The sequence below is a fragment of the Cotesia glomerata genome, linkage group LG3 (assembly GCF_020080835.1).
Source record: "Cotesia glomerata isolate CgM1 linkage group LG3, MPM_Cglom_v2.3, whole genome shotgun sequence".
Taxonomy (NCBI): Eukaryota; Metazoa; Arthropoda; class Insecta; order Hymenoptera; family Braconidae; genus Cotesia; species Cotesia glomerata.
In genome coordinates this window covers 6,892,293-6,916,511 of record NC_058160.1, presented here as the reverse complement: position 1 = coordinate 6,916,511, position 24,219 = coordinate 6,892,293, and the positions used below count along the sequence as shown (strand labels likewise).

At 28.2% G+C, this 24,219-nt stretch overlaps 6 protein-coding genes across 7 annotated transcripts; 4 read left to right on the top strand and 2 right to left on the bottom strand.

Annotated features, from left to right (window-relative positions):
- Positions 1–752: 752 nt before the first annotated feature.
- LOC123261819 (15-hydroxyprostaglandin dehydrogenase [NAD(+)]-like) lies at positions 753–2,718 on the top strand. The gene is made up of 7 exons (XM_044723648.1): positions 753–910; positions 985–1,148; positions 1,229–1,355; positions 1,431–1,537; positions 1,628–1,801; positions 1,935–2,089; positions 2,195–2,718. The coding sequence occupies exons 1-7, from the start codon at positions 907–909 to the stop codon at positions 2,436–2,438; spliced, it is 975 nt and encodes a 324-aa protein (XP_044579583.1). The 5' UTR covers positions 753–906; the 3' UTR covers positions 2,439–2,718.
- Positions 2,719–3,624: 906 nt separating this feature from the next.
- On the bottom strand, positions 3,625–9,341 carry LOC123261818 (protein LSM14 homolog A). Of its 2 annotated transcripts, none has more exons than XM_044723646.1 (7): positions 9,085–9,341; positions 8,124–8,278; positions 7,745–8,042; positions 6,814–6,988; positions 6,390–6,725; positions 5,944–6,123; positions 3,625–5,407 (listed from the first exon to the last, which is right to left on the bottom strand). In XM_044723646.1, exons 1-7 carry the CDS (start codon positions 9,203–9,205, stop codon positions 5,062–5,064), a joined length of 1,611 nt encoding a protein of 536 aa, XP_044579581.1. In that variant the 5' UTR covers positions 9,206–9,341; the 3' UTR covers positions 3,625–5,061. The 2 variants fall into 2 exon arrangements, with proteins under 2 accessions (XP_044579581.1, XP_044579582.1); XM_044723647.1 differs by having other exon boundaries at positions 7,850–8,042; positions 9,085–9,339.
- Positions 9,342–9,732: 391 nt separating this feature from the next.
- Positions 9,733–12,846, top strand: LOC123261820 (cytochrome c1, heme protein, mitochondrial). Its single transcript, XM_044723649.1, has 8 exons — positions 9,733–9,882; positions 10,662–10,709; positions 10,800–10,948; positions 11,032–11,164; positions 11,242–11,406; positions 11,572–11,685; positions 12,133–12,267; positions 12,356–12,846. The coding sequence occupies exons 1-8, from the start codon at positions 9,811–9,813 to the stop codon at positions 12,467–12,469; spliced, it is 930 nt and encodes a 309-aa protein (XP_044579584.1). The 5' UTR covers positions 9,733–9,810; the 3' UTR covers positions 12,470–12,846.
- A 788-nt stretch (positions 12,847–13,634) lies between these two features.
- Positions 13,635–15,995, bottom strand: LOC123261821 (ubiquitin-conjugating enzyme E2 variant 2). The gene is made up of 5 exons (XM_044723650.1): positions 15,835–15,995; positions 15,657–15,742; positions 15,095–15,237; positions 14,872–14,997; positions 13,635–14,424 (listed from the first exon to the last, which is right to left on the bottom strand). The coding sequence occupies exons 2-5, from the start codon at positions 15,679–15,681 to the stop codon at positions 14,284–14,286; spliced, it is 435 nt and encodes a 144-aa protein (XP_044579585.1). The 5' UTR covers positions 15,682–15,742; positions 15,835–15,995; the 3' UTR covers positions 13,635–14,283.
- Positions 15,996–16,270: 275 nt separating this feature from the next.
- Positions 16,271–20,678, top strand: LOC123261817 (RNA polymerase II-associated protein 1). Its single transcript, XM_044723644.1, has 2 exons — positions 16,271–16,408; positions 16,782–20,678. Exon 2 carries the CDS (start codon positions 16,814–16,816, stop codon positions 20,381–20,383), a length of 3,570 nt encoding a protein of 1,189 aa, XP_044579579.1. The 5' UTR covers positions 16,271–16,408; positions 16,782–16,813; the 3' UTR covers positions 20,384–20,678.
- A 733-nt stretch (positions 20,679–21,411) lies between these two features.
- Positions 21,412–24,056, top strand: LOC123260619 (metallophosphoesterase 1). Its single transcript, XM_044721829.1, has 9 exons — positions 21,412–21,716; positions 21,783–21,928; positions 22,000–22,070; positions 22,142–22,282; positions 22,782–22,949; positions 23,019–23,110; positions 23,255–23,377; positions 23,459–23,599; positions 23,692–24,056. The coding sequence occupies exons 1-9, from the start codon at positions 21,555–21,557 to the stop codon at positions 23,854–23,856; spliced, it is 1,209 nt and encodes a 402-aa protein (XP_044577764.1). The 5' UTR covers positions 21,412–21,554; the 3' UTR covers positions 23,857–24,056.
- Positions 24,057–24,219: the final 163 nt, after the last annotated feature.

Here is a 24,219-nt window from a genome sequence, read left to right as displayed (position 1 = left end):
AAATCAAGTTATGTAAAAATGCTAAAACTAATTCAAAAATATCAAATTATGTTATCATGAATTTTCAAATGATTCTTATTGGTTTAATATCATGTCCTTCCCACATTTCTTGGTAATATCAGTCGAATGCCCTCGTGCCATCAAGAATGATTTCTAATCTCGAAGGAAAGTCGCGTGCCCGATAAAAAGCTGACGTCTTATACATTTTTCTTGATCTTTCTTCACCTTTTGTACTAAGAAGATACACCAAGCCGTAGAAATAAATAATTATTATGTATTTTATTGTATAAGTGTATGCAAAGAAGCATCGAGATTACTTATAGCAGTTAGAAGCAGTTCAATTATGAACTTTGAGTTCACTATCAGTTACTAGAAATAACTTTTATGTTTTATGTTTAAGCAGGATGCAATTTTTCATTTTCACTATCAAAGATCATGAACAAAAATCTGCAATTAAATTACAATGATTGTGCATAATACTTAATAATCTATTGAGTTCACATAAGATTGATCTAGAAGTATGATAAATTTAAAAAAGTAAAACTAGTAAGTGTTATAAAAATAGAAAATTTTATATCATTGTCTTAAAGTGAAAATAGTTATCAATGTAGATTTTTAAAAGAATTGAACTCTCCCCTCTTAAATCTGCGCGTGTCGCGACAGATTAGCTGTCTTTTGCATTTTTTTTTTTTTCATAATCTAGGAAGGGATGTACACGCTGTGGCGCATGGAACTAATTACGTTGTTCTCCAACATATATAAATATAAACTTCATCTGTGGTCATAAGTTTAGTTTAATTCTCTCAACTCAACTCACTGAGAAGTTTGTTCTTAGCAACTGGTGTCTCAGTTAAAAGACTGAAAGAAAAAGAATTTAGTTTTTCAATATTCTTTTAATAATATAAAATGGGTAAGTTAAATTATTCAATAAAATGTTTACCTAATTATTTAGTAGCATAAAATAATTATTAAAAATTATTTTAGCCGATTTTCCGGATCGTAAAAGCCGCCGTGCATCTGCTGAAGAAAAAGCAAAGGAGCTCGAAATCATAAAGGGTATTGTGTGTGGTAAAAATGTTGTTATAACTGGTGGAGCTTCCGGATTGGGTTATTCCTTTGTTAATCACTTTCTTGAACATGGTGCCAAGGTTTGTCGAACAAATATATACTTCTTAAATGTTCAAGGGTTCTATTAGTTTCTCCTTCTAATAAATATCATTTACTCTAGAAAATTGCCATCATTGACGTAGATACGACAGCCGGTGAGCAAGCTGTTAAAGCAGTAACCAAGACTTATGGAGCAGAAAAAATAATTTTTATAAATGCTGACACTTCAAATTATTCACAAATACATGGTAGCTATTTTAATAAATAAACTTACAGTTTAATTATTTTGAATTATTTTTAATATTATTATTTTGCTGCTTCAGATGCCTTTACTCAACTTACAACATCAATGGATAGTATTGATATCGTAGTAAATAATGCTGGTATTTTGGACGAACGACGATGGGAAAGAGAAATCGCAATAAATATTGTAAGTTATAATATTGATCTTTTAGATTCTCTAAAAATTTACCATTAAAAATACACCGATTAATAGTAATTGATCATTTTTTATTTTTAGAGTGGGATGTTGTTTGTTGCAAATATTGCATTACAATTTATGGGTAAGGATCAAGGGTACAACGGAGGAATTCTCGTAAATATCGGTCAACATTTTGATTTTAAAACAACAGCTCAACTTCCAGTGTATACCGCAACTAAATCAGCAATGATTGAACTCTCAAAATCTCTTGGCGTAAGTTCTTTTTTTATACATATTACTGAAGAAAGTCGACTTTTACTTTAAATTGACATTTTTATACTTCTTTTTTTATTCACTAATAGAAAAAATTAAAAAATAATAAATAATCGATGTGATTATTTTATAGGCACCTTATCATTATGAAAGAACTGGGGTACGAGTGCTGGCGCTTTGTCCGGGACTTACTGAGACAGCACTCACAATAAATAGCCCAAATAGATTATCTTCAAGAATTATGAAAGCAGATTTTGTTAAAAATCTTGAGAACCTGTCGATTCAAACGTACGTATATTTATTCATTTGAATTTGATCTATTCATTTGAATGTAGTCAAATACATTAATTAAATGAATATGACATTAAAAAAAATTGTTTTTCTCAATTATAGGCCTTACATAGTAGCGAAAGGTTTGATGACGATACTGAAGTGCGGTGAATCCGGTAGTATATGGGTTATTGACAATGGCAATACACCGTATGAAGTAGTAATACCTCATTATCGATCTCTAAAAAGAAGCTACAAAAATAATTTCATCCCTACATTGAGTCATCCAGCGATAAAAGGACGACCAATGAAAGAACTTAGAATTTATGATAATAACATAAGATCAGGACTTACGAGTTGTGCTTAAATTTATAGAAGTTATTTTTTTTTTAGTTAAGATAAGCATTTAAGAGCATTGCTTTAAAGTGCATAAAATTAGATATAAGTGAGAAATTATTTTACACATTTATTAAATTACAGAATAAGTGAACAAAATGAATTCTTCAATGATATCATTTTAGACTGAATAAAAACTTATATTTATAATAAGAAATGTATAAAAAGTATAGTGTGGATTATTGTAAATAGTACTGAGAAAAATTATAAAATAAATTTCGAAGAAAAAAAAAATATATAGAATTTGACAATTTTTTTTCTTTTCATTCCATTATTATTCACCATCATGAATCACAATGTTAACTGTACAAAAAAAAACCACAATTGTCAATAATAGCTCATGCTGTTCTAATAATTTTATACGAAGAGAAATCATCAACGTTGTTTTGCTCATTCTTTTTTTTTCTAAGTTTCATTTATAGCCTCACTTTTCCAAAATTCAAATTGTACTGACAATCGTCAAATTATACAATTTATATTAGTACAATACTCCTAAATTAAACGACGTAAACTTAATAATTTTACTATTTGACAGTAAATTATAATCCAGTTAAATTAAATAACTTAAAGTGAATGGGAGAAATTTATTTCTATATTCAACGTGTAGGCATTACATATTTAAGATAATGAGACTCGATTGGAGTCTATAAAAAAATAACACTCATTAACAATTGATTAATAATTATTATAATAAACATATTTTTTAAATTGTCTAATGATCATCATCGTACATTATTCACTTTCATTTCTATTTAAAAATCGTAATTCAAAACAGCGTGAGATTCATATAAACTCACACATACTTTGTCGGTTCAAAAAAAAAAAAACTCAAAACCCTACAGTAAATACATAAAAGTAACGTTTGCAAATAGTTACAGTTATTCTCGGCAATTTTTACAATGTGTTTGTTTTTCAAATCATCTATTCGTTTTATTTGCTCGTAGTCATTAATGCTTAAATAAATTTTGTTCGAGGGTTTTATTTTTTTTTCCATCATATTAATTCAATGTTTATCATCTGTAATAATAAACTCATTTACTTTTATTATTTTGGCTTAAAAAAAAAATAATGTTTATTTTATAGAATTTCTTCCCACTTTTAGATAATTGTAAATAAATCACTTTTTTTTTAATATAGAATGTTTTTTTTTCTTTTTCTTTCGATTCTTTATAAAGCCATATTTTATCTTAGTTCATTTACTTATTGGCCATAAATTTTTAGTAACACCCTACACGGCACAAGTTCGAAAATTTACTATCACGACACACTGTTAATAGCATTCTTATTTATAATTTTTATTTTTATCAATTTTTATTCTTTAAATTTATTTATACGTATTCTATTTTACATTTACTGTTACATATTACATATATTGATAAATATATGTATGTAACACGAGACATTAATTTTCCGAAAGAAAATGCATTACCGACTTATAGTTTCACCCGGTCAATGATCACATACATTACGTTAGTACACGCTAATTCACGATAAGCAACCAATATTAAATGATCACGAGCATTGTATTTTTTTATCAACAGTATTTATACGAAAGAACAGCGTGTTACAGCGTCAAATAATTCGTACTCAATTATTCATTATTTAGTTACTCGATAACTTAAAATTACATTATTCAAAATAGTTGAAAATTATTTATTGAGAAATAAGGAAGACAGATTTGATTGATAACAATCCATTTGGCAATAAAATAATCCTTCAACTTCCGTCCAAGCGGATACAATCCAACAACACCTCAATATTTCCAGCAATTGATACACTTTCTTTTTTTCAACAAATATATGATACTATATACATATACTGTTCATTATTTTATGCCTGAATTTTTCTCCTAATATACTTTCAGGATAGTTAGACCAAATCTGCTTCTTTTCAGTATACACCTTATCATCATTTTTTTTCTCATTGGAATTTTTTAGTTTTAATCTTAGTTTTTTCTTTTTTCTTTTTTTTTTTTTTTTTTTTTTTTTACTTTTTCGTATTTTTACAACTTAAAACAGCGAAGAATAAATTTATTCGTATATTTTATATTGTATAACTCCCCAAAAACCCTTTTCACTCCTCATTTAATTATTTGACACTATTCTAAATACTTTTCATTATGACAAAACCAAAAAAATAAAATATAACAAAACTAACCCGATAGTATTAGTAGTAATAAAAAAAAATAGTATTTATGAATGTACGAAATTTAATGCATTTCTTACGCGGTTAACGACCGTACTCTTAGAAGTATTTGAAATTGTATTTATAATTTTACTCAAATTTATAGAATACTAAGTTATTCATACTTGATCGTAATGTCAAATTAATTCTGGTAATCGCATTTAATATACATTACTCATCACTCTATCGAAGTATGGTTGAAAATTTATTCATTTACTCTCGATCATTTTCTTAATCTTGTTTGGTTCTTATGATACCGCACATACAGTAAAAATCTTAAACTAAGTAAATACTTATAAAGTATCGCGTTGTTTATGTATAATTGTAATTTTAATCCCATTATAGTGATTCGTTATCATTCTAGTGGGTTCAGGGGAGATATATATAAATATTTATATAATGAAGCACTTTTACGCAGTACCAGTAACAAGTCGATTCTGAGATTGACTTGTACTTTGATTATTGATAGGGCCATTTTGTCCGCCGTTACTGTTACTACCTTGATTTTGCCCTCGTTTATTGCGATTAGTTGGATTGTTACCGCGGTTTCCTCGATAATTGCCACGGTATCCGCCTGATCCTGGGTTCATTCCACCCATGTGACCACCAGCTCCGTTGTTGTTACTACGATATGCTCCACCCATTCCACGATTATAGTAGCCTCGACCGCGAAAGCCACCACGTCTTGTTGATGATACTCCAAATGTTTCTGTATTCAACTTACGCTCAGTTCGCCAATCCGTACGTTGAGATCTTCTGTTAAAAACAAAAAAAAACAAAAAAAAAAAAAAAAAAAAAAAAAAATTATTATGAAAAAATTAATCTGAGTTTCTCATTGTATTTTCTGTGTTTAGTTCCTCAATAATTCGTTATTAAAAATGAACAATTAAATTAAATATTCAAATACAAAAAGGAAATTCATAGATGAAAAAAAAAATTAGCTTTTACTTATAAATAAATAAACTCTAATAATCAATATTTTAGTGAATTTCTCCAAATAAAACAACATTGTATTAAATTAATATTTATCACTATTTTTGTACATTGTACATCGCTTCGGTTTTTTGATAATTGAAATGGGATAGCTGCACTAAAATTTTTTTGCAGATCGAAACAATAAAAGATTGTTCAGTATTTAAATAAAAATTACTCAAGTTTATATTTTGTTTCGAGTTATTTATAGCCGTTATCAGTTAGCATTTATATGAAATGCGGTAAATAAATTCAAGTTTTAACTATAAATTTATTCAATTTACAAAAGGATAAAAAAACACTGCTAGAAAAATACTAACCCTTTACTTCTCTCCACGGCTTCACAGCTGATGTTATCAAAGAACGACTTAGCTTTATCATAGTGAACAACATCAGTTTCCTCTTCAGGTTCTCCTTCACCGGCTCCAGTCTCATTTCCACTATCATCTTTTTTCTCATTCTCTGTGCCAGCATCAATTTTTGTTTTGGCTAACCGGGATCTATATCAATAAATTAATTTATACTTAATAAAAATTTATTTAAAAAAAAATAATAAATAAATGAATAAATAACAATTGTAAGTATGTTGCGTAAGCCAAACGTCAGTGATTAAACGATGGTTTTAATAAACATACTTATTTTATTTCGCATGATATCCACATTCATCATTTCACTTAAACATTGAAACAAATCCGGCACAAATCATGCGTTATCTTTAATGATGATTTGTGATAAGTAATAAATAGTAATGCAAATAAAAGTTTACCTAAGTTCTTCGAATTGGGTATTGGCTTGCTCAAAGTCGTAGTCATTGTCGAATTTCAAAGTATTCTTGGGTTTACTGCCAGTGTTACCCTGTTGATTTTGAGGAAAAGCACCGCCACGACCTCCTCGTCCACGGCCACGAGAAACATTACCACGTGGAACCCAGCCACCGCGATTGCCAGTGCGTCCACTAGGAGGTCCGTGGGGACCTTGAGGTCCATGAGACCCTTGAGACCCTCGAGAATGTCTTTGATTGTGCATCTGATTGTCGTGAGTACTTCCATCACGTTTTCCATCACTGTAATGGGACAATCCACTGCCACTTCGACGGTTTTGCCTAAATTAAAATTCCGAAATTTTCAATTAAAATACTTAAGAAAAATATTTAAATAAAACTAAACTGTCGTAATTAATTTCAGTCTTACGTGTCACGATGTTGAGATTGTACGTTTCGGTTATTCGGTTTCTCAATAGCTTTTCCACTACCTTGTTTTTGCTGATGTCCTACCTGAGTCCCTTGATCAATTGTTGGACTCTTTCTGTTCAGAAGCGAAGATGTTGGAGTCGTTGATCGTGATCCACTAATCAGATCCATAACACCTACACAATATTATAATTATAAAATAGTTGATATTGTAGTTAACATTAAAGATATTGAAGTCGATAAATATAAAAAAAAAAAATAATCATAATTATTATTTGTAATGACAATTTGAAAAGTTTCAACTGTTGTTGCTATTTGGTCTGTAACACGACAGTGCACTTCTGATTTCAAAAATTGAAATTTTTTTTTTATTTTGTAGTAGAAATATGTAAAATAATAAAACATAAGACAGAAAACTATATAATAATAATTCAAGATATATATCAAGAAAAAATGGTTTCAAAGCAAAGAATTTGAGAAAGCAAGTAGTGAAATACTTAAATATTCAGTTGAAAAGAATTTCAACTTATACTCTCATGCATTAGATTTTAATATAGTACTAGCAAGAACGTTTAATTATTTACGACATTTAACTACACCAATTTTATAAATAATGGCAATGAAAGTGTATGTCACAAAAGATGATAATTGATAGTGTAAAAAAAAAAATAAATATTAAAGTATACTCATGGTAGACTGCAATTTAAATAATTATTACAGATAAAAATTTGTATGCAAAATAATGTTTAAAAGTTAAGTTAATAAAAGAAAAGCAATAGGCATATTAAAAGCAAATTATTAGAGTTAAAAAAACCTTGATTGCACCATGCTAAAAAAAAGCAAATAAAAAGTGCTCGAAATGCGGCTAATAAGCAGCAAATGAAGACATGCGTCATTGGCAGACGAGAGTGTTCATAGCAAAAACAGTTTACCATCTTCAAGAGATTGATCTTTTGTCAACGGCTTGACGTTGGCCGTCGGCAGTGTATTGGGGATATTGATGACGTTGGAATCGACAGGTCCTGAGGTCAACTCACTTGGAGGTTTATTCATGTTTCCTCGAGGATCTCTGACTGGAGGCATCGTCATCACTGGACCCATAGCTCCCATTGTCATACCGTACGGCGGTCCGTATTGGCCAGCCATTGGAGGCATCTGGCCCATCATTGGATGTCCATAACCAGGCTGAGGTTGATAGGACTGCTGGTTCATCGTAGGTTGAACGGTCATCTATAAAATAAGTAGCAAATAAAAATTTTTATTAATTTTTTTTTTTATATTCTTATTCGAATTCCATTAACTACTATTTACCTGAACGATCGCTGGGTCGTTGGGAATAGTGTTGACATTATTGACAACTCGGATGTCTTTAATGTCAGATCCTCTGAAGAGAATATACTCATAAATTTGATTTTGAGGAGCAACCGGAAATTGCGTATCCCGATCTTCCGTTCCAAAAGATCGCACTGTAATGTTAAAAATACAGGTTTAATGTAATGTGTTAAGTAATTTTTATTCAGAAATAAGAATTTAAGAATAGCAAGAATTACAGATTAAAATTGATGAGTCATCTACCGATTTTAACTAAGTTCATCAATGAACAGGTATTATGAAAATTTTTTTTGTTAAGAAGGGAAAGAATGTAAACAACACATATTAATTCGTATATGTTAGCTAACTGTTGCTAGAGCGCGATAATAACATACACTACCGACAAAAAAAGAATTCATTTTAACGTGAAATTCCGGGAGATTGATAATTTTTTTTTTTCTTTATTTTTTTGAACCTTCTAGATATAAAAATTTTTGAAAATTATTTGTATACATATATATATTTTTTTTAATAATTGATCAAATTAGTGTGTTATTTACAAATACTTGTAAATGTGTAAACTATGATTTTTTTTATCTAACAAAAAAAAATCACGTACAATTGCTGAAAATTTGAAATAATAATAATTAGCAAGAAAAAAAAAATATTATGATAGCAGCGGTAAATTGAGATAATAATTCTTTTTATATTAGCAGTTAAATCTGGTTATTTGTTGGAATCATTAATGAACGGTATAATAATTAATTGGGAATAAAAAATCAATAGAAAAAAAAATTAACGGTAATAAACTTGAGTTTGATAAAATAATAAATAAGGTAGCTGAAATAAAAATGAAAATGTGTAATTAGTTATGAATAAAGCGAGCCAGAAAGATGGAACAATGATGCTTACAACTTGTACTCCATCTTGAAAAGATACTATGTTACAAAAAAAAACTCACCGTTTGCGAGAGCGATTGTGCATTCTTGAGGGTCTACGGTAAAAAGTCTTCCTTCATAACGAATATCAGCTTTTGATATTAAGCTGATCTTAGAACCAAGCTCTGGCATTCCAGCACTCATCTTGACGAATTATTATTTATTCTTCGATTGTTAAATTAGTATGTATCGTTGTTGAACTCGCGATACCATTTGACCAAGTGAACAAGCCGACAGCAATGGCTAATATGCTTTGCTGCTAAATGCTCCCGTATGCACGGTACTATAACTGTGAGTTCTGTGTCCGCCTGTGTCGTTGTTACCAATAATGCCAACAATTGAGACTTGTCCGAAAGGCGCTTGCTCCAAGCGATTCAAAATACCTATACATATTTTATTTAAATATCAGTCTCATTATTGTTATCATTATTCGATTTTGTGGAAAAAAATATTTGTTTTATTTAAATAAATTTTCTCGATTATTTTTATATTGCTAATTGATATTTATAAACAAAATAATATTTAATCACATTTTTTTAAAATGAAGTTGGTGATCATGATTAGTCAATTGATAATTTATTAGATTAAATAATTGACGTAGTAAATTTAAATTAAATAAATTAAAAAAATTTTTAAGACTTTCAAAAGTTATTCTGAATAATTTTCATTGTTTTATAATTAAACAAATTTCACGAATAAAAATTTTTAATTTGACTTGCATTCTTTTCACAATTGCACCTCTGGCCAACATGGCGGCATCGCTTGGACGTATTTGTCGATCTGGATTTTTAAAATCTAATAATGGAAGTCTATTTAACCAGGTAAATTTTTTTAAAGTGAAAATAATTCGTAAAAATAATCTTAATTATTAAAGTAATTTTTTCTCCTAGCATCATTGTCAAAAAAAAGTGATTAACTGTAAGAATAGTTTTGGCCCTATCATTAGGACTAACATGTCTCGTGGGTATTATGACATCGTTTTATAGATTATTTTAAACCTTGATGGTATTTTTTGATTGGCCTAATTACTTATTATTACTTAATATGGTTATAAACATTAACAAATGAATTTTAATAATTATTTCATCATTGTTATGTAATAGTTATTCGTAGTAAAAACAGAGACCTGCCATCATTATTTTGTACTGGCCCTAAGATTACACCACTATATGTCATGCTAAAATTTTTAACATATATTTATACATTTATAACTTTAGATTTTATAAAAAATATGTTCATGAACCTTTATTTATCATATTAGTGTCCTCAAGATATTATATTTAGTTTTTGTCCGAAATTCTTTTTTTTTTATTATGGTAAAAGACCCCATTACTGACACTTTTTTTGATTTTGGTACTTATTTAATTGATGAAATCATTAATTTCAATAATTAATATATTATTTCTAATCTTTAAGACCTTTAGATCAAAAAAATTTTGAATTTTTATTCCAAGTAGAACATTTTTCCATTAAAAGAAAAAGTGCCACTAATAGGGGTTAAAGGTACCATTAATGGGGTCTTTTACCTTATTTTTTTTTTATTTTTTATTATGGAGTACATAAATAGCGACAAAATAAACATAAGACTTAAATTTTACAGTCTAGTCAATTCTCGACGGTTAAAGACTGGTCCAGAAGTCGAAAGGCGGTAAGTAATTTAAAAATGTTTAGAAAAAAGAAAAAATTCTTTCAATGAAAATTTTTTCACTAATATTCTTCTTATATTTTTGTGCTGCAGATGGTTTCATGTTTGGGTGTAGCCGTTGGAGGTGTTGGAGCATTAATTTATTCATTAGAGCAGTCAGTAAAAGCATTTGAATTGATTGCTCATCCTCCACACTACCCCTGGAGTTGGGAAGGTTTTGTAAATTCCCTCGATCATGCAAGGTAATACTTCATTATTTACCAAATTCAATAAAATTACTAAATAATTATTTTATTTTAATCTACAAAACAATAATATTTTTCAGTATGAGGCGAGGATGGGAAGTTTATAAAAATGTTTGCTCAGCTTGTCATAGTTTGAAATTCGTCGCTTTCCGTCATCTTATTAATGTAACGCATACAGAAGAAGAAGTTAAAGCGATCGCTGAAGAATATCAAGTGCGCTATTAATATAATTTATTTTCATGAATTGATTGATTAAGTTCATATCTGAAACAATTTATTCAATTTAATAGATAAAAGATGGTCCTGATGACAAAGGAGAGTATTTCATGCGGCCAGGAAAGGCATCAGATTATATTCCTAATCCTTATCCAAATGAAGAAGCAGCTCGTGCTGCTAATAACGGAGCTTATCCACCAGATCTTTCGTACATTGTTAACGGAAGACACAATGGGGAGGTAAATTTATCACTACCTAATTTTATTAAAAAAAAATTGAGATCATTTTTATATTTATTTTATAATTTTTGGATAAAAGTCTTTTACTAAAGGCGCTTGTTAAATGAATTAATTTTTTCTCCGATATATTGTCCAATAATACCATATTTTTTTTTTTAATTCCAGAATTACGTCTTTTCATTGTTAACTGGATTCTGTGATCCGCCTGCCGGAATCTCACTTCGAGAAGGTCAATACTTTAATCCCTACTTCCCTGGAGGTGCTATTGGTATGGCTCCGGTAAGAAAATTCTCATTTATTACTTTTTTTTTTATCTTTTCATTCCAAGTTATTCGCTCATCAAAATTTTATCAGTCAAGTTCAATTGCATCATCATCGTTGTAATTTTGACTTACATTCAATGCGTAATTTTCACGAATAAATATTTCACGTAATGGAGAATACTTCAAAAAAGTTTTTTAAATTCTATTACTTACTAACTGACAAAAAAGCAAATTAGTTGTTTACTCTTGATGATCGCATAACTTATACATAATATATGACATTTGAATATCTTGCATTAAATGAACAATATTTTAGATTTAAATGAATATTATTTTAAATTTTATAAGATTTCATGATTTAATTTACATTTTGTAAATAAATAAGATATATCTAAATATTCAGCAAAGTAATTAAGGTTAAGATTAAATAAATAAAAATTATCATTTACTTTTTGTAACTTAGCCCATCTACGATGAAGTAATTGAATTCGAAGATGGAACTCCAGCAACAACATCTCAAATTGCTAAAGATATAACCACTTTCCTTATGTGGACATCAAATCCTGAGCACGATGAACGAAAATATTTATTTATAAAGGTAATTAAGTTAAATTAAAACCAAAACTTTACATTCAAAATTTTAACATGTAATAACAAACTTAAATGTAAATTAATTATACTTACAGACTCTTGCAGTTGGTATAGTACTAATGGCTGGATGTTACTGGATGAAGAGACACAAGTGGTCAACTGTCAAATCTACCAAACTAGCATTCATCCCTAAAAAGAAACAGCAGTAGTAAAAAATCACAAACAAATAATTAAATAAATAAAATATTAACTCAATTTAAAACAATTTAGCTCGAAAAATAACTTACTTATTATATGAACGGTTTAGCAATCGATAACGCCATCAATATTTATTGGTTTAATTTAATGAATACGTAGTTTTGATAATTTAAGCTGATTCAAAAACGTAAAAAGTTTAAGGATGGTATTATCTAATTAAAATTATGCTTGAAGTTATTAAGAGTATGGTATTAATATGCCAGTGGTTACATAATTTAACTCTCAATAACTCAGCTGTCAATTCATACCGTATGATTGAATTCGTACAATGTACATAGATGCCAACAGTGACATCATCATCTTTAATAAATCGTTGAAAAAAAAAATTTATCAACTTTTTTTATAATTATTTTTTTTTGTCTTAAACTTCATACTATGAGAAAATCAAAGTTACTCCTATATCCTCTTTCATACTTATCAATGATGAGATCCTTGTTAAATTAATGTTCTATTTCATATTTTACAAATTATTTAAAAAAATTAAATATGTTAAAAATAATTATTATTAATATTAACTTTATTATTCATTTATTTATTTATGGCTACAAATATTATAAATATATAATATCAAGTTTCATCATAAGATATTTGATAAAGTCGGATAATCTAAATATATCAGTTGAATTTAATTTTACAATATTTTTCAAATAATTTATTATTGCATCTTATTGAGTTTTATTTATTTTTTAATCTCCAAAACTTCATTTTTAACTACTGAGAAATATAAAGAAAAGAAATCATGTCTTAGCATCATGGAGGCCACATATGTCGTCCCCATGCTTAGTACTATCACAAAGTAAACATTCAATATTTTTAAGCATATGCATTATCGTTTTTTTTTTTTTTTTTTAATTTTTAATATATGAAGCTGTTATAAAAGCAGTTAATTATTTTCCGATTATATAATTAATTTTAATCTCATTTAAAATAATCATTTGATGACTGATTAATCAACATTCTGTCTACTCAAATTTCAATTATTTTTAATAATTTAAACGTTTTTAATAAGTTGAGTTAAAATAAAACATAATCGCATAAAATTAGATTATAGTTATATTATTTTTCATCAAATATTATGAATTAACAAGGAAGGGTAAAAATTTTAAAACTAATAAGCCAATTTGTTATTCCATTTAATTAATATACAAATAGTATATGTACTGATAATCGCATTGTTGATTCTATAATTACAATTTTACAGAAAATAGTTTAAAGGAAATGCATAAAGGTTGACATCATTAATAAAAAATGAAAATTGTAATTCATTAGCACTAAACTAAAAATTAATTATGCGATCAAAAAATTCTAAAGTTGAAGTTTTTTCCAATAAGAATGACATAATTTGTTTGAGAAATAATTAAATTGAAATTGACTTCGGCTGAAAAATATTTATCATAGCAGCCACAATCTTATTTCTTTATAACACTTCAATTTCAAAAGACAGCTATAATTCATTTAAACACAAAAAAAGTATGACTTTTTCACTTTTAAATGTCTAAGTGTATGTATTTATGTGCCTGAATTACAGTATACTTAACTTATATTGTTTCTGTCCTTTTTATTTCAAGGGGAAAAAGGCCACCAAATAATAATAATAATAGAAATAGAAATAATAATAGTAATTATAATAATATTAATAAGAATAATATTAATTATAATAATTATAATAAAATAAAAGTAAGAGTAGGATTTATTTATTTGGTACACCTTGATGTTGCCTCTTGCCGCAGTAAAAAGGAAGATACAAATTGTTGTTGTGGCTAGGCTAAAAAGTACTTCCCTCAGGTGGTTGGGATAGTTTCATATTCTCTTTCAACGTCATTAAACGACGGAGTTCCTGCAAAACTGTTTTAATTGTGTATTCTCGTTGCCATTTGACCAACATAGGCACACTGCGATTATCCACCTTTTGAGGAAAATAAAAAAAACCGTTTTAATTTATAATTTGAATAAATTAATATTAAAAAAAAAAAACTAATTTTACTTTCCCTAAAAAAAAAATATAATATTAAAGTTAGCCGACATTTTTAATTTTTTTATTTTGTTTAATTTATTAAATTATAACTCAAAAATATTTTTAAAAAATTGCACTGATAGTTTTCGAAGTTTTAAACAAATGAAAAAAATTTTTTTTTAATTTTTTTGTAATAATTCTTTAATAAAAAAAAATCGTAATAATTTTTAGATGTCGGCTAACTTTATTTTCATAAAAAAAATTAATAGAATACTAAGTTTTTTATCGAACTTTAAATTAAAATTTTTTCTTTCAACAACGAATTCAGGTTGCTCTACTAATATTAATAACAGCTAAAAATACACTTTAGAATTTTAAGAAATTAAAAAAAAAATTTACCGCTCCAGTGTTGCTGTTGATACAATTCATGTTGATTCTACTTAAAAATCTTACACTCGGTGCATCATCTGGGTATCTAGCCCCGCAATCAATTTTTAAACTGTACATTCTATTCTCATACGGTGTCTAAAAATTAAAACAAAATATAATTTTTTAATTGCATTTTTCGGAATAAATTTTCATTACAAATAATCAATGAAAAAATTGATCAATAAAATATTACCCTAGGTGGTCCGATAATCATTCCGGTCCAATGAGTCAGAGTCATGTCATCATCATTTTCTAATCCCCAACTAATTGTACCATCTCCAACACCTTTTTGTCCCTGCTCCAATTCTTCCAACAGACGGAAATTTCTAGGAACCACTAGATAAAACGAATTAACAAAAATAATTCATAAATTCCCTAAATCAATTAAATAAAAATTTATTAACGTATCTATAATTTTCAATAATTTTTAAATATTATTAAGTTTTAAAAATTTTAAAGTAATATCTTAATGTAATTGCATAACAAACAACTATTGAATTCATTCCATTTGCATCAAATATGACTCGGTTAAATATTCCAATAAGATATGTATACACACTAGCTACAGATAGACATGTTTGTTAAGTTAAAATATTAATAATAAAAATTGTCAAACAATTCATTGCCATTTTCATTTCATTCTATTTTTTCATTTTAAATTTAGATCTATAATTTAATAGTAGTAATTAAAGTATATTCATACGCGAGAATACAAAAATGAAATATTAATAATTTATATGAAAATTTAGCCTTACCTACACCGGCCGTGGGAACCGCCATGATATCGTAATTTAGCAGAACACGTTATTTTATTCTTAATAACTCCGTCTAGCCGGATATCCTAATATATTTTGAACAAAAATGGTTAATTAATTGAAAATTTATGTATGGTTTAATAATGTAAGTTTATTTTCAAAACAATAAAACACGAACCTGGATTAATTGTAATTATTAAGTTTTAGTGTCAAATTATTTTGATCAAACTTCAACCAACCTCCCTTAGAGGTTGTCTCGTTGTATAAACTATATATATCACTCGTGTCGAGACAACACTCTTTTAGAAAAATCTAAAATTTACTTTCATAATTTCATCAACAGATAGCAGCTCTGTTGAATTTTGGTTGTTCTGTTTTTAAATTTTGATTGATTTTTATTTTGATAATTATAACACTTATAACTTTTCATTGAAATTTTAATTAATTTTGTCAATAGGCATTGAAAAACTCATACATTAATGACTGTACAGAATTCCTAGGCATTTTCATCTTCATTTTTTTTTAACAATAAAAAATGTCGGAACTCTGCTACTTTCACAGCGCATGCATATTATTTCTAAAAAACGACATGCACATACATATGTACATATGTACTTTGGAGTGAGCTGCGTTATGTGATTGCACGCGGTTTAACCTCTAATATTTAAATATTGTTATCGAAATAATAACAAAAACTAATAAAAAATTATAAAAAAAGCAAAATATTAAAGAAAATTGTTTGTTTCTTTAAGGTAACTGTACAATTTTATTTTTCATCAATCATAGAATAGTTTACAATAAACATATTTCAACTCATTACAATGCTTTTTTAAAAATAAATATCATTTTACAAGTTAAACAGTTAATTCACTCAATTGGTACTAATTTATATTTATGTATACTTTTTATAAAACACCAGATGATTATAAAAATAAAACTTAATTCATAGTTTGTTCATACATAGGGTCAGTAACATATCATAAACAATTAATCATTTTATAACATAATTGACATAAATGTCAGAATGTTATACTACAAATAAAATGTACTGAGTACAAGTATAGATTCTTCCCAATACCATAAATAATATAATTTATTTACTAAAATTTATTTATTTTCTTACAGAGATTAACAAAGTGATAAAGCAATATAGAAAAATGGATGATTTTACACCTATTAAACGACCTAAACCTGGTGATGGTGAGGAAGAACTCTTTCGGATGCAGGAAGAGTTTATTAAATCTCGTCAAAAGCCATCAGCAAAGGTTATTAATTTACGAGCTCAACATAAAGAAGCGACTGTGAAATCAACAAACGAAGACAATAAACAATCAGATACTAAATTCCGATCAAAATTTGCTGAAATGAGAGCATTAAAGACAGCAGAAAAAACGGCTCAACTTCAATCTAATGAAAATATAAGCAGTGGGCAGTCATCAAAAGATGTTTCCAATGCATCTACATCTAAGTTACTTGATCCAATTCGACATGTACCTTTGGATGCTTATAAACCTTTATTAGGGAATATAGTAGAGAAAAAATATAAATCTAGTGATCAAAAATCACTTAAACACATGGATAGTTTTGAAAACAAAACTGGATTTCCATCAGTTTTTAAAATCGATCATAAAGCATCTGCTGATAATTCCAATAGTTTATTTTATCAAACTAGTTTGATCAATAAAGAATTAAATGAGGCTGTAACAAGTAGTAATGATGATAAAATTATTGATATTAATTCAAGTGATTCAATAGAAGATTCTGTAAGTTCAGAAATTCATAAAAGCAATGTTGAAAAGCTAAATAGTATGACAAAAGAAGAGATTTTGGAGGAAAAAAAACGATTGGAAAGTACCTTGGACCCTAAATTATTAGAATTTCTTCGAGCTAGAAAAAAACCTGCGAGCTCAGAATATAAAATTAAAGTTTTAGAACCAAAAACCATAAAGCCTGATCTTAAAGACGACGTTAATAAAATGGAATGCGAGCCAATACCTCCAGAGCCGCCAGCTCCTGTGACAGAAATCGTTGAGCAAGCATCAGATAAAGGTTGGGTTCATATGGACAAGGTAGAATCAGAAAAATTGGAATGGATGAAAGAAATAGAACCTAGTAAAGATGGCGAATCGACACCAGACGAGCCTTATAATGCACGTTTTGACTTCAATGGTTTACTTTTACCTTTCAAAGACGATGAATTATTAAATAAAGGCTTGCACAATCACGGTGATGAGCCCGATCGTCCAGGTTATACGCTTCAAGAGTTATTACAGCTCAGTCGATCTTCAACTCAACAGCAGCGTTGCACAGCACTGACTACTTTAGGTAATATTATGGAAAAAAGCCGTAAAGGTTGGTACGACAAGGCATTAAATCCTCCACCTCTTGGTGCTTTAAGTCAAAGAAATATTATTTTATTATTGAGATTTTCATTAGATGATAAATCCGTTGCTGTTATTACTGCAACTCTACAAGCGCTTAGAGCATTTTTATGTAGTGAAGCTGATGAAGTTTGTATGGATAGACTTTGTGGATGGGAATATCCTGACGGAAACTGTTTAGTTCCTGAATTACCGGCACCTAAACACGATGTTGAGGACATAAGTACTCTGAAAGATCATCAACTAGCACAATTAGACAGTATTGCTGCTATCATGAGATCAGATATTATTTTACGTATCAGATATATATTGAGTGAACTACAACCGCCTCCTGTAGGAGTAACATCAGCTTTGGAAATATTAATTCGTCTAGCTCGACATTCACGCATAACCGCTTTGAATATTGCTACGACTCCCCAACTGTTGGATACCATTGTCAAAAATTTCATACCATTGACTACTGAACGACTTGTAACTCTTGATACTGAAAAGGCTTATGGAGTTCCTAATGTCACAGCAATTCGATTGTGTCGAATACTGGTGGAATATGGTGGAAGACCCGTCGCAGATCGTCTCAATAATTTAAAAATAATTCATTCTTTTCTGTCGTACAGTAACAGTGATGCAGGTGAAACGGGACTTCGGCTGGCCATCGAAGCCTTACGTTTGTGGCGGTTAATCTGTAACAATAACGTCGCTACAGACAGCATTTCCGGAGCAAAATTAATATTAGGTTCACAATTGCAGCTTTTATTAAGCAATCATGACCTGACAAGTGCCTCTGAACTGTCTTGCGAATATGCTACAGCACTTGTAGCTCTTTCTTCTCGTGAAGAAAGTTTAAGACCTACTATATCTACACTATTGACCAAATGGAGTACACAACTAGCTAAAGTTTCTTCAGCCACATGGAGTACTACGAAGCTTGTTGCTGTGACGTTAACATCACTTAACGATTTATCGCCATTGAAAACTGAATGGACGAATAATCCAAAAATTTTTAATAACATTTGCTCCAGTTCAAATTTACTGAGTACTTGTACGCCAGCAAGTGAAAGAGATCCATCATCACTTCCGAGTTTAGGAGTCCTCACTCAAGATGGTGAAGTCCAGCCAGCTGTATCATTAAACTGTTGTTTTCCGTTTTTGGCAACACTCTGTGATGCAATGATAAAATCATCAAAGTTCCATGATTTCGAAAAGATTATTCAAAACCCGGATGTAATTAAATATTTTCGACAATTGGTGAACTACGATTGGTCGTTAGAATTTAGTTGGTACTCTCGAGCAGAATTATTTTTTATTACGACTATCGTTAGAGCTTGTGCAAAATTTCCAACTAGTGATTTGATAAACGAAATTATTTGGAAAATAGCTGTAAAATTAATATCAACATTACCAGCAGATGCTTCTCGCGCCGTAAATGAAGTTCTTGACATTGTTCTTTCTAATGAAAGATTAGCAATCGATCGACTTGCCGAAGATTTAAATACAATGAAATTAAATAGTGGGGGTGAAAATATTACCCTTAAATTGCCAAATAATATTTCTAATATTTACAAACAGTACATTACGTCAAAAAACTGCTGGAATGAAGCTGCGATGCCTCAAGACTGGCCGTATATGCCGCTAGTCGATGCTTATTCTAATCACAAAAATAAAATCGGCTGGAATGAGGATGATACAATAAAAATAACTGTTGTATTAAGTTTGGAATTAGCTATGCGTGAAGTTTTTTACAGTTTAGCTCCAACAGTTAGATTTTCACGATTGGTTCTCGTTTACCTTTGTGATACAGTTTATTTAAATGATAATGTATCTTTTTTACTCAAACGAGCTACGTTTGAATTAATAAGTAAATATTACAAACGATTCAATTTTTCAAGCGACTTACCTGGTGTTAGCTCATTCAATGATGTCTTCACATCGATATGCGAGTGTTTTATTGCTAATTCTTATGGTGATGAAGGATTCGCAATCTGTTTATTAGTACCAATAGCTCAGCGACATGATGTACATTATAGAAAATTATTGTGGTCTGAACACGCTGGAGCTCTCAGATACTTGAAATTATCCCCAGAAAAATTAGCTTGTCCTATTGAGGAATATCTATATCCACTTGAGCAAGACATATCATTAATAGAATCATATTTGACAGCTTTAGTAAGAAAAACAATAAAAAAAGAATGGTGTCCTTTGATGTACATGATTGCTATCCATCATTCAGCAATGTTTTTACGTGATATGTCTCCATTAGCGAGCAAAATGCGTTCCCGGATATCAAAAATAAGTGACCAAGAGTTAGCGGAATGCTTATTAAACTATTCACCACCTGTAAATAATTAAAAATTTAATCATAATCTGTAATTATGTTAAAATTTGTTTTTTTTTTTTTTTTTACGTGTTTTGAGTACAGGTATTCATTTTACACCTCCACACATATATACTTGCAGTGCGGAATATATAAATAATGTAAATAAATGGTGATTCAAAAAATTTCTTACCTGTTGTTTGAATAATAATGATTAAAATAGATTAGTTGTAAGACAATCGTATTATACATATAAGTTATGTAACATTTTTTTTTTCTCTTTTGTTAGAATAAAATAATACTCGTTAAATAAAGTTTGTTTTACATTAACTTTTTGTTTTGATTTTTTAAGTATACATTTATTCGTTTAATAATATATTTATAATAATTTTATGATAAATGATGATTTTTTAATACTGCTTTTTAATCAGTTAATTATTTTTGATAATCCTGAAATCAGCAGAAATTAAAAAATTTTTTCGTTTTTTTTTTTTTTTAATTAAATTTAGAACCAAAAAAATATTTATAAAAAATTGCACTTATAGTTTTTCAAATCTTCGAAATGTGGATTTTTTTTTTATTTTCATGTAATGTTTTTAACAAGAAAAATTCAAAAAAATTGTCATATGTCTGTTAATCTCTTTATTATTTTTGTGTTTATTTTAAAAATTGAGTAATTTATTAAAACCAAATTTTCACAATTTTTAATCATGAAAAGAAAAGTGTATTAATCATTTTTGAATATCAGTAATTATGGCGCCTTAAGCGCTTCAAGAAGGATAGATAGATACTTCGATTGTGTTGATATTATTATCCTACTGACAGTATATATAAGGTTATAACTTGAAAATTACTCGTTAATATATGATAAAATTTTTTAAATCGTATTAATAATGAGAAATACAAATTTATAGAACTGTTATCACTATAAACATCGAGATAATGCAATAAAATATAATTATTTTTATCAGCATTATTACAAAAATTGTATACAAATACAGTTATCAATGCATTATTTACATCCTCGAAATCAATTAAATCATTTAAAATTATTTTGGCTCAAATTAAAACGAAAATACTAACAAAATTTATTCAAGCTAATTTTTAATGTGATCGATTTATTCTACTTATTTACTATTTTAAGAAAAATAATAATTTTTTATGTGACTAAATATTAAACAGAGTGTTTTCTCCATTATTTATTGGATGGTAAGAGTATCTATATATTTTGATACAAAAAAATTTTATTTATCAATGTTGGACATGAATAAGCGATCATATAAACACTATTTACTCGAAGCTTTTATTGCTGCTCTTTGTCTTGTAGTCTACTGTGAATATCTCATTTACTATGTCGTCCTTGCACAAGTAAGATTAAAATTGTATCAATCTATCTTTAATAATTTTATATTTATATTTATATTTATTTTTTAGTGCTCATGGCCAGATATCGACAGCTTTAAAGCAGACCCTTCAATCAAACCAGCCATAATAGAGGAGAAGCCGGTAAAAATTATTTTTATAGCAGATACTCATTTATTAGGATCTAAAACTGGACATTGGTTTGATAAGCTTAGAAGGTATGTATCAATTAACTCATTTAATGCTACATATTATTAGAAAAAATTTTTTTAAATAACTACTATTTCAGAGAATGGCAAATGTACAGGACTTTTCAAACATCAATGGTTCTTCATAAACCTGAGATTGTTTTTTTTTTGGGTTTGTAATTTGCTATTGTAAACCTATTACATTTTCACCTGATAAATAATATAGATTTTATTTTTAAATAGGAGATATATTTGATGAAGGAGCTCGAAGTAGTGAAGATGAATTCCAAACTTATGTTAATAGATTTCATTCTCTTTTTTCTGTTCCGAAGAACACTTATTCTTATGTGCTTGCCGGAAATCATGACATGGGTTTTCACTATGGTCTGAGAATCAATAATTTTCTGGTAACTGTTTGGAAGTGAGGTTTACCCTGCTCCTGGTCATAAAAAATCGAAAAATGGACATATCGACGTTCTAATTAGCAAATTGTCTAACTCTATTTTAGAGAATCTTCCATTTTTATGAAAAAACAATTGATTCAAAATTTAATACCACTTTGAAAAACCATTTAATATCATTAATATCTAATAGAGGTATAATATTTTGGTTTGAATCATTCAAATAATTTATAATTGGACTATTGCTGTATCAAAATGTTAAAAAATCACCCTCTAAAAAATAAGGAGTTAGATCAATTGCTAATTAGGCCGTCGATATCCGAATTTTTTTTTTCCTATGTCGACTTTTTGAATTGAAAATAATAAATATATATTTATTTTGACTTTATGGCTCAAAATAGTGTGGTTCTCACTTTCAAAAAATAGCCATTTTTTTGCTAGTAGTACTTAAAATATTTAACTGTTAAATATAATTTTTTCAGCAATAACACCTTATAAAAATCAACGATTTATCAATAGTATGAAATCACCAAACGTCAAAAGAGTCAGCATCCGAGGAAATCATTTTATACTTATTAATAGCATGGCATTCGAAGGGGATGGATGTTTTCTTTGTAGGCCTGCTGAAGTTAAAATTTACGAAATATCAAGTATAAATTGAATTTATTAGAGAAAAAAAATAATTTTTTTAAATATATACTAATCACTATTTTTAACAGAACAATTGAAATGCGCCAAAGGAATCAAAAGTGATTGTGCTAAGTCTGGAAAAACTATAATTGAAATATACAGTCGGCCAATTTTACTTCAAGTATGTTTATTGCATGTATTTTCTATTTTACTTGATAAATTTTCAAACGATAATTTTTTATATTTTACTTTTGAATTAAACTTTTTTTAAAATCAAATTATGACTTATATAACTACAAAAAATACAAATGAAAATTCTATTCAGCACTTTCCAATGTATCGAGAGTCTGATGCTTCATGCAGAGAACCAGATCAAGCACCAGATGAAATAAAAAATTTTAAATTTCGTGAGCGGTGGGATTGTTTGTCAAAAGAGTCTTCTGTACAGGTAGCTCTTTTCAGCATTAATTTATTATTATACATTTTCGAGTATTAATTTTTACTGAGAACAAAAATAATCCACTTAAAGCTTTTGGAGTTATTGAATCCAAGACTTATTATTGATGGTCATACACATCACGGCTGCAGACAATTACATGGTGAAGACACTCTAGAAATCACAATTCCTTCATACAGTTGGAGAAATAAAAATAATCCATCATTTTTAATAGTAAATAAATAAATAATTTATCTCAGTAATTAAGTAATTATTTAATGCAATTATTTTTTATTACACATACTTAATCATATATTTTATTTTAGGGAGTTTTTACACCAAACAATTACGCTTTATCAAAATGTTACATGCCCGTTGAGAATACAGTTATTTTAATATACACTGTAGGTGGAATATGTATCGTTTTTTATCTTCTGTTTCGAGCCAAGCAAAAAATGAACCGCCGTCATCACTTTTTAAAACTACATTGAACATTATCATCAATAATTGGATGTAAATAAATAATGATCTCTCATTTTTTAACAAAGCTCTGTACATTAAATCATTAATCAGATTTTTCGTAATTAAAATACTGATATTGTCTACATTATTATCAATTTTACATCGTACTTACTTACATACGCTTATATGTTAATATACTTAAAATAAAATATACCATTTTTAAATAAGTGTACTTATGCGTTTAATTCATACATTGTAAGTACCAAATATGAAAATTGTTTTGTTTTTATTTAAATCTATTTTTTTAACTTTTCATCAAAGCACCAAAGAAATAATTTAACTGATTTTGTGTTTTGGAAAATTTTTAGTTTTGTTTTTCTTACAAATATATA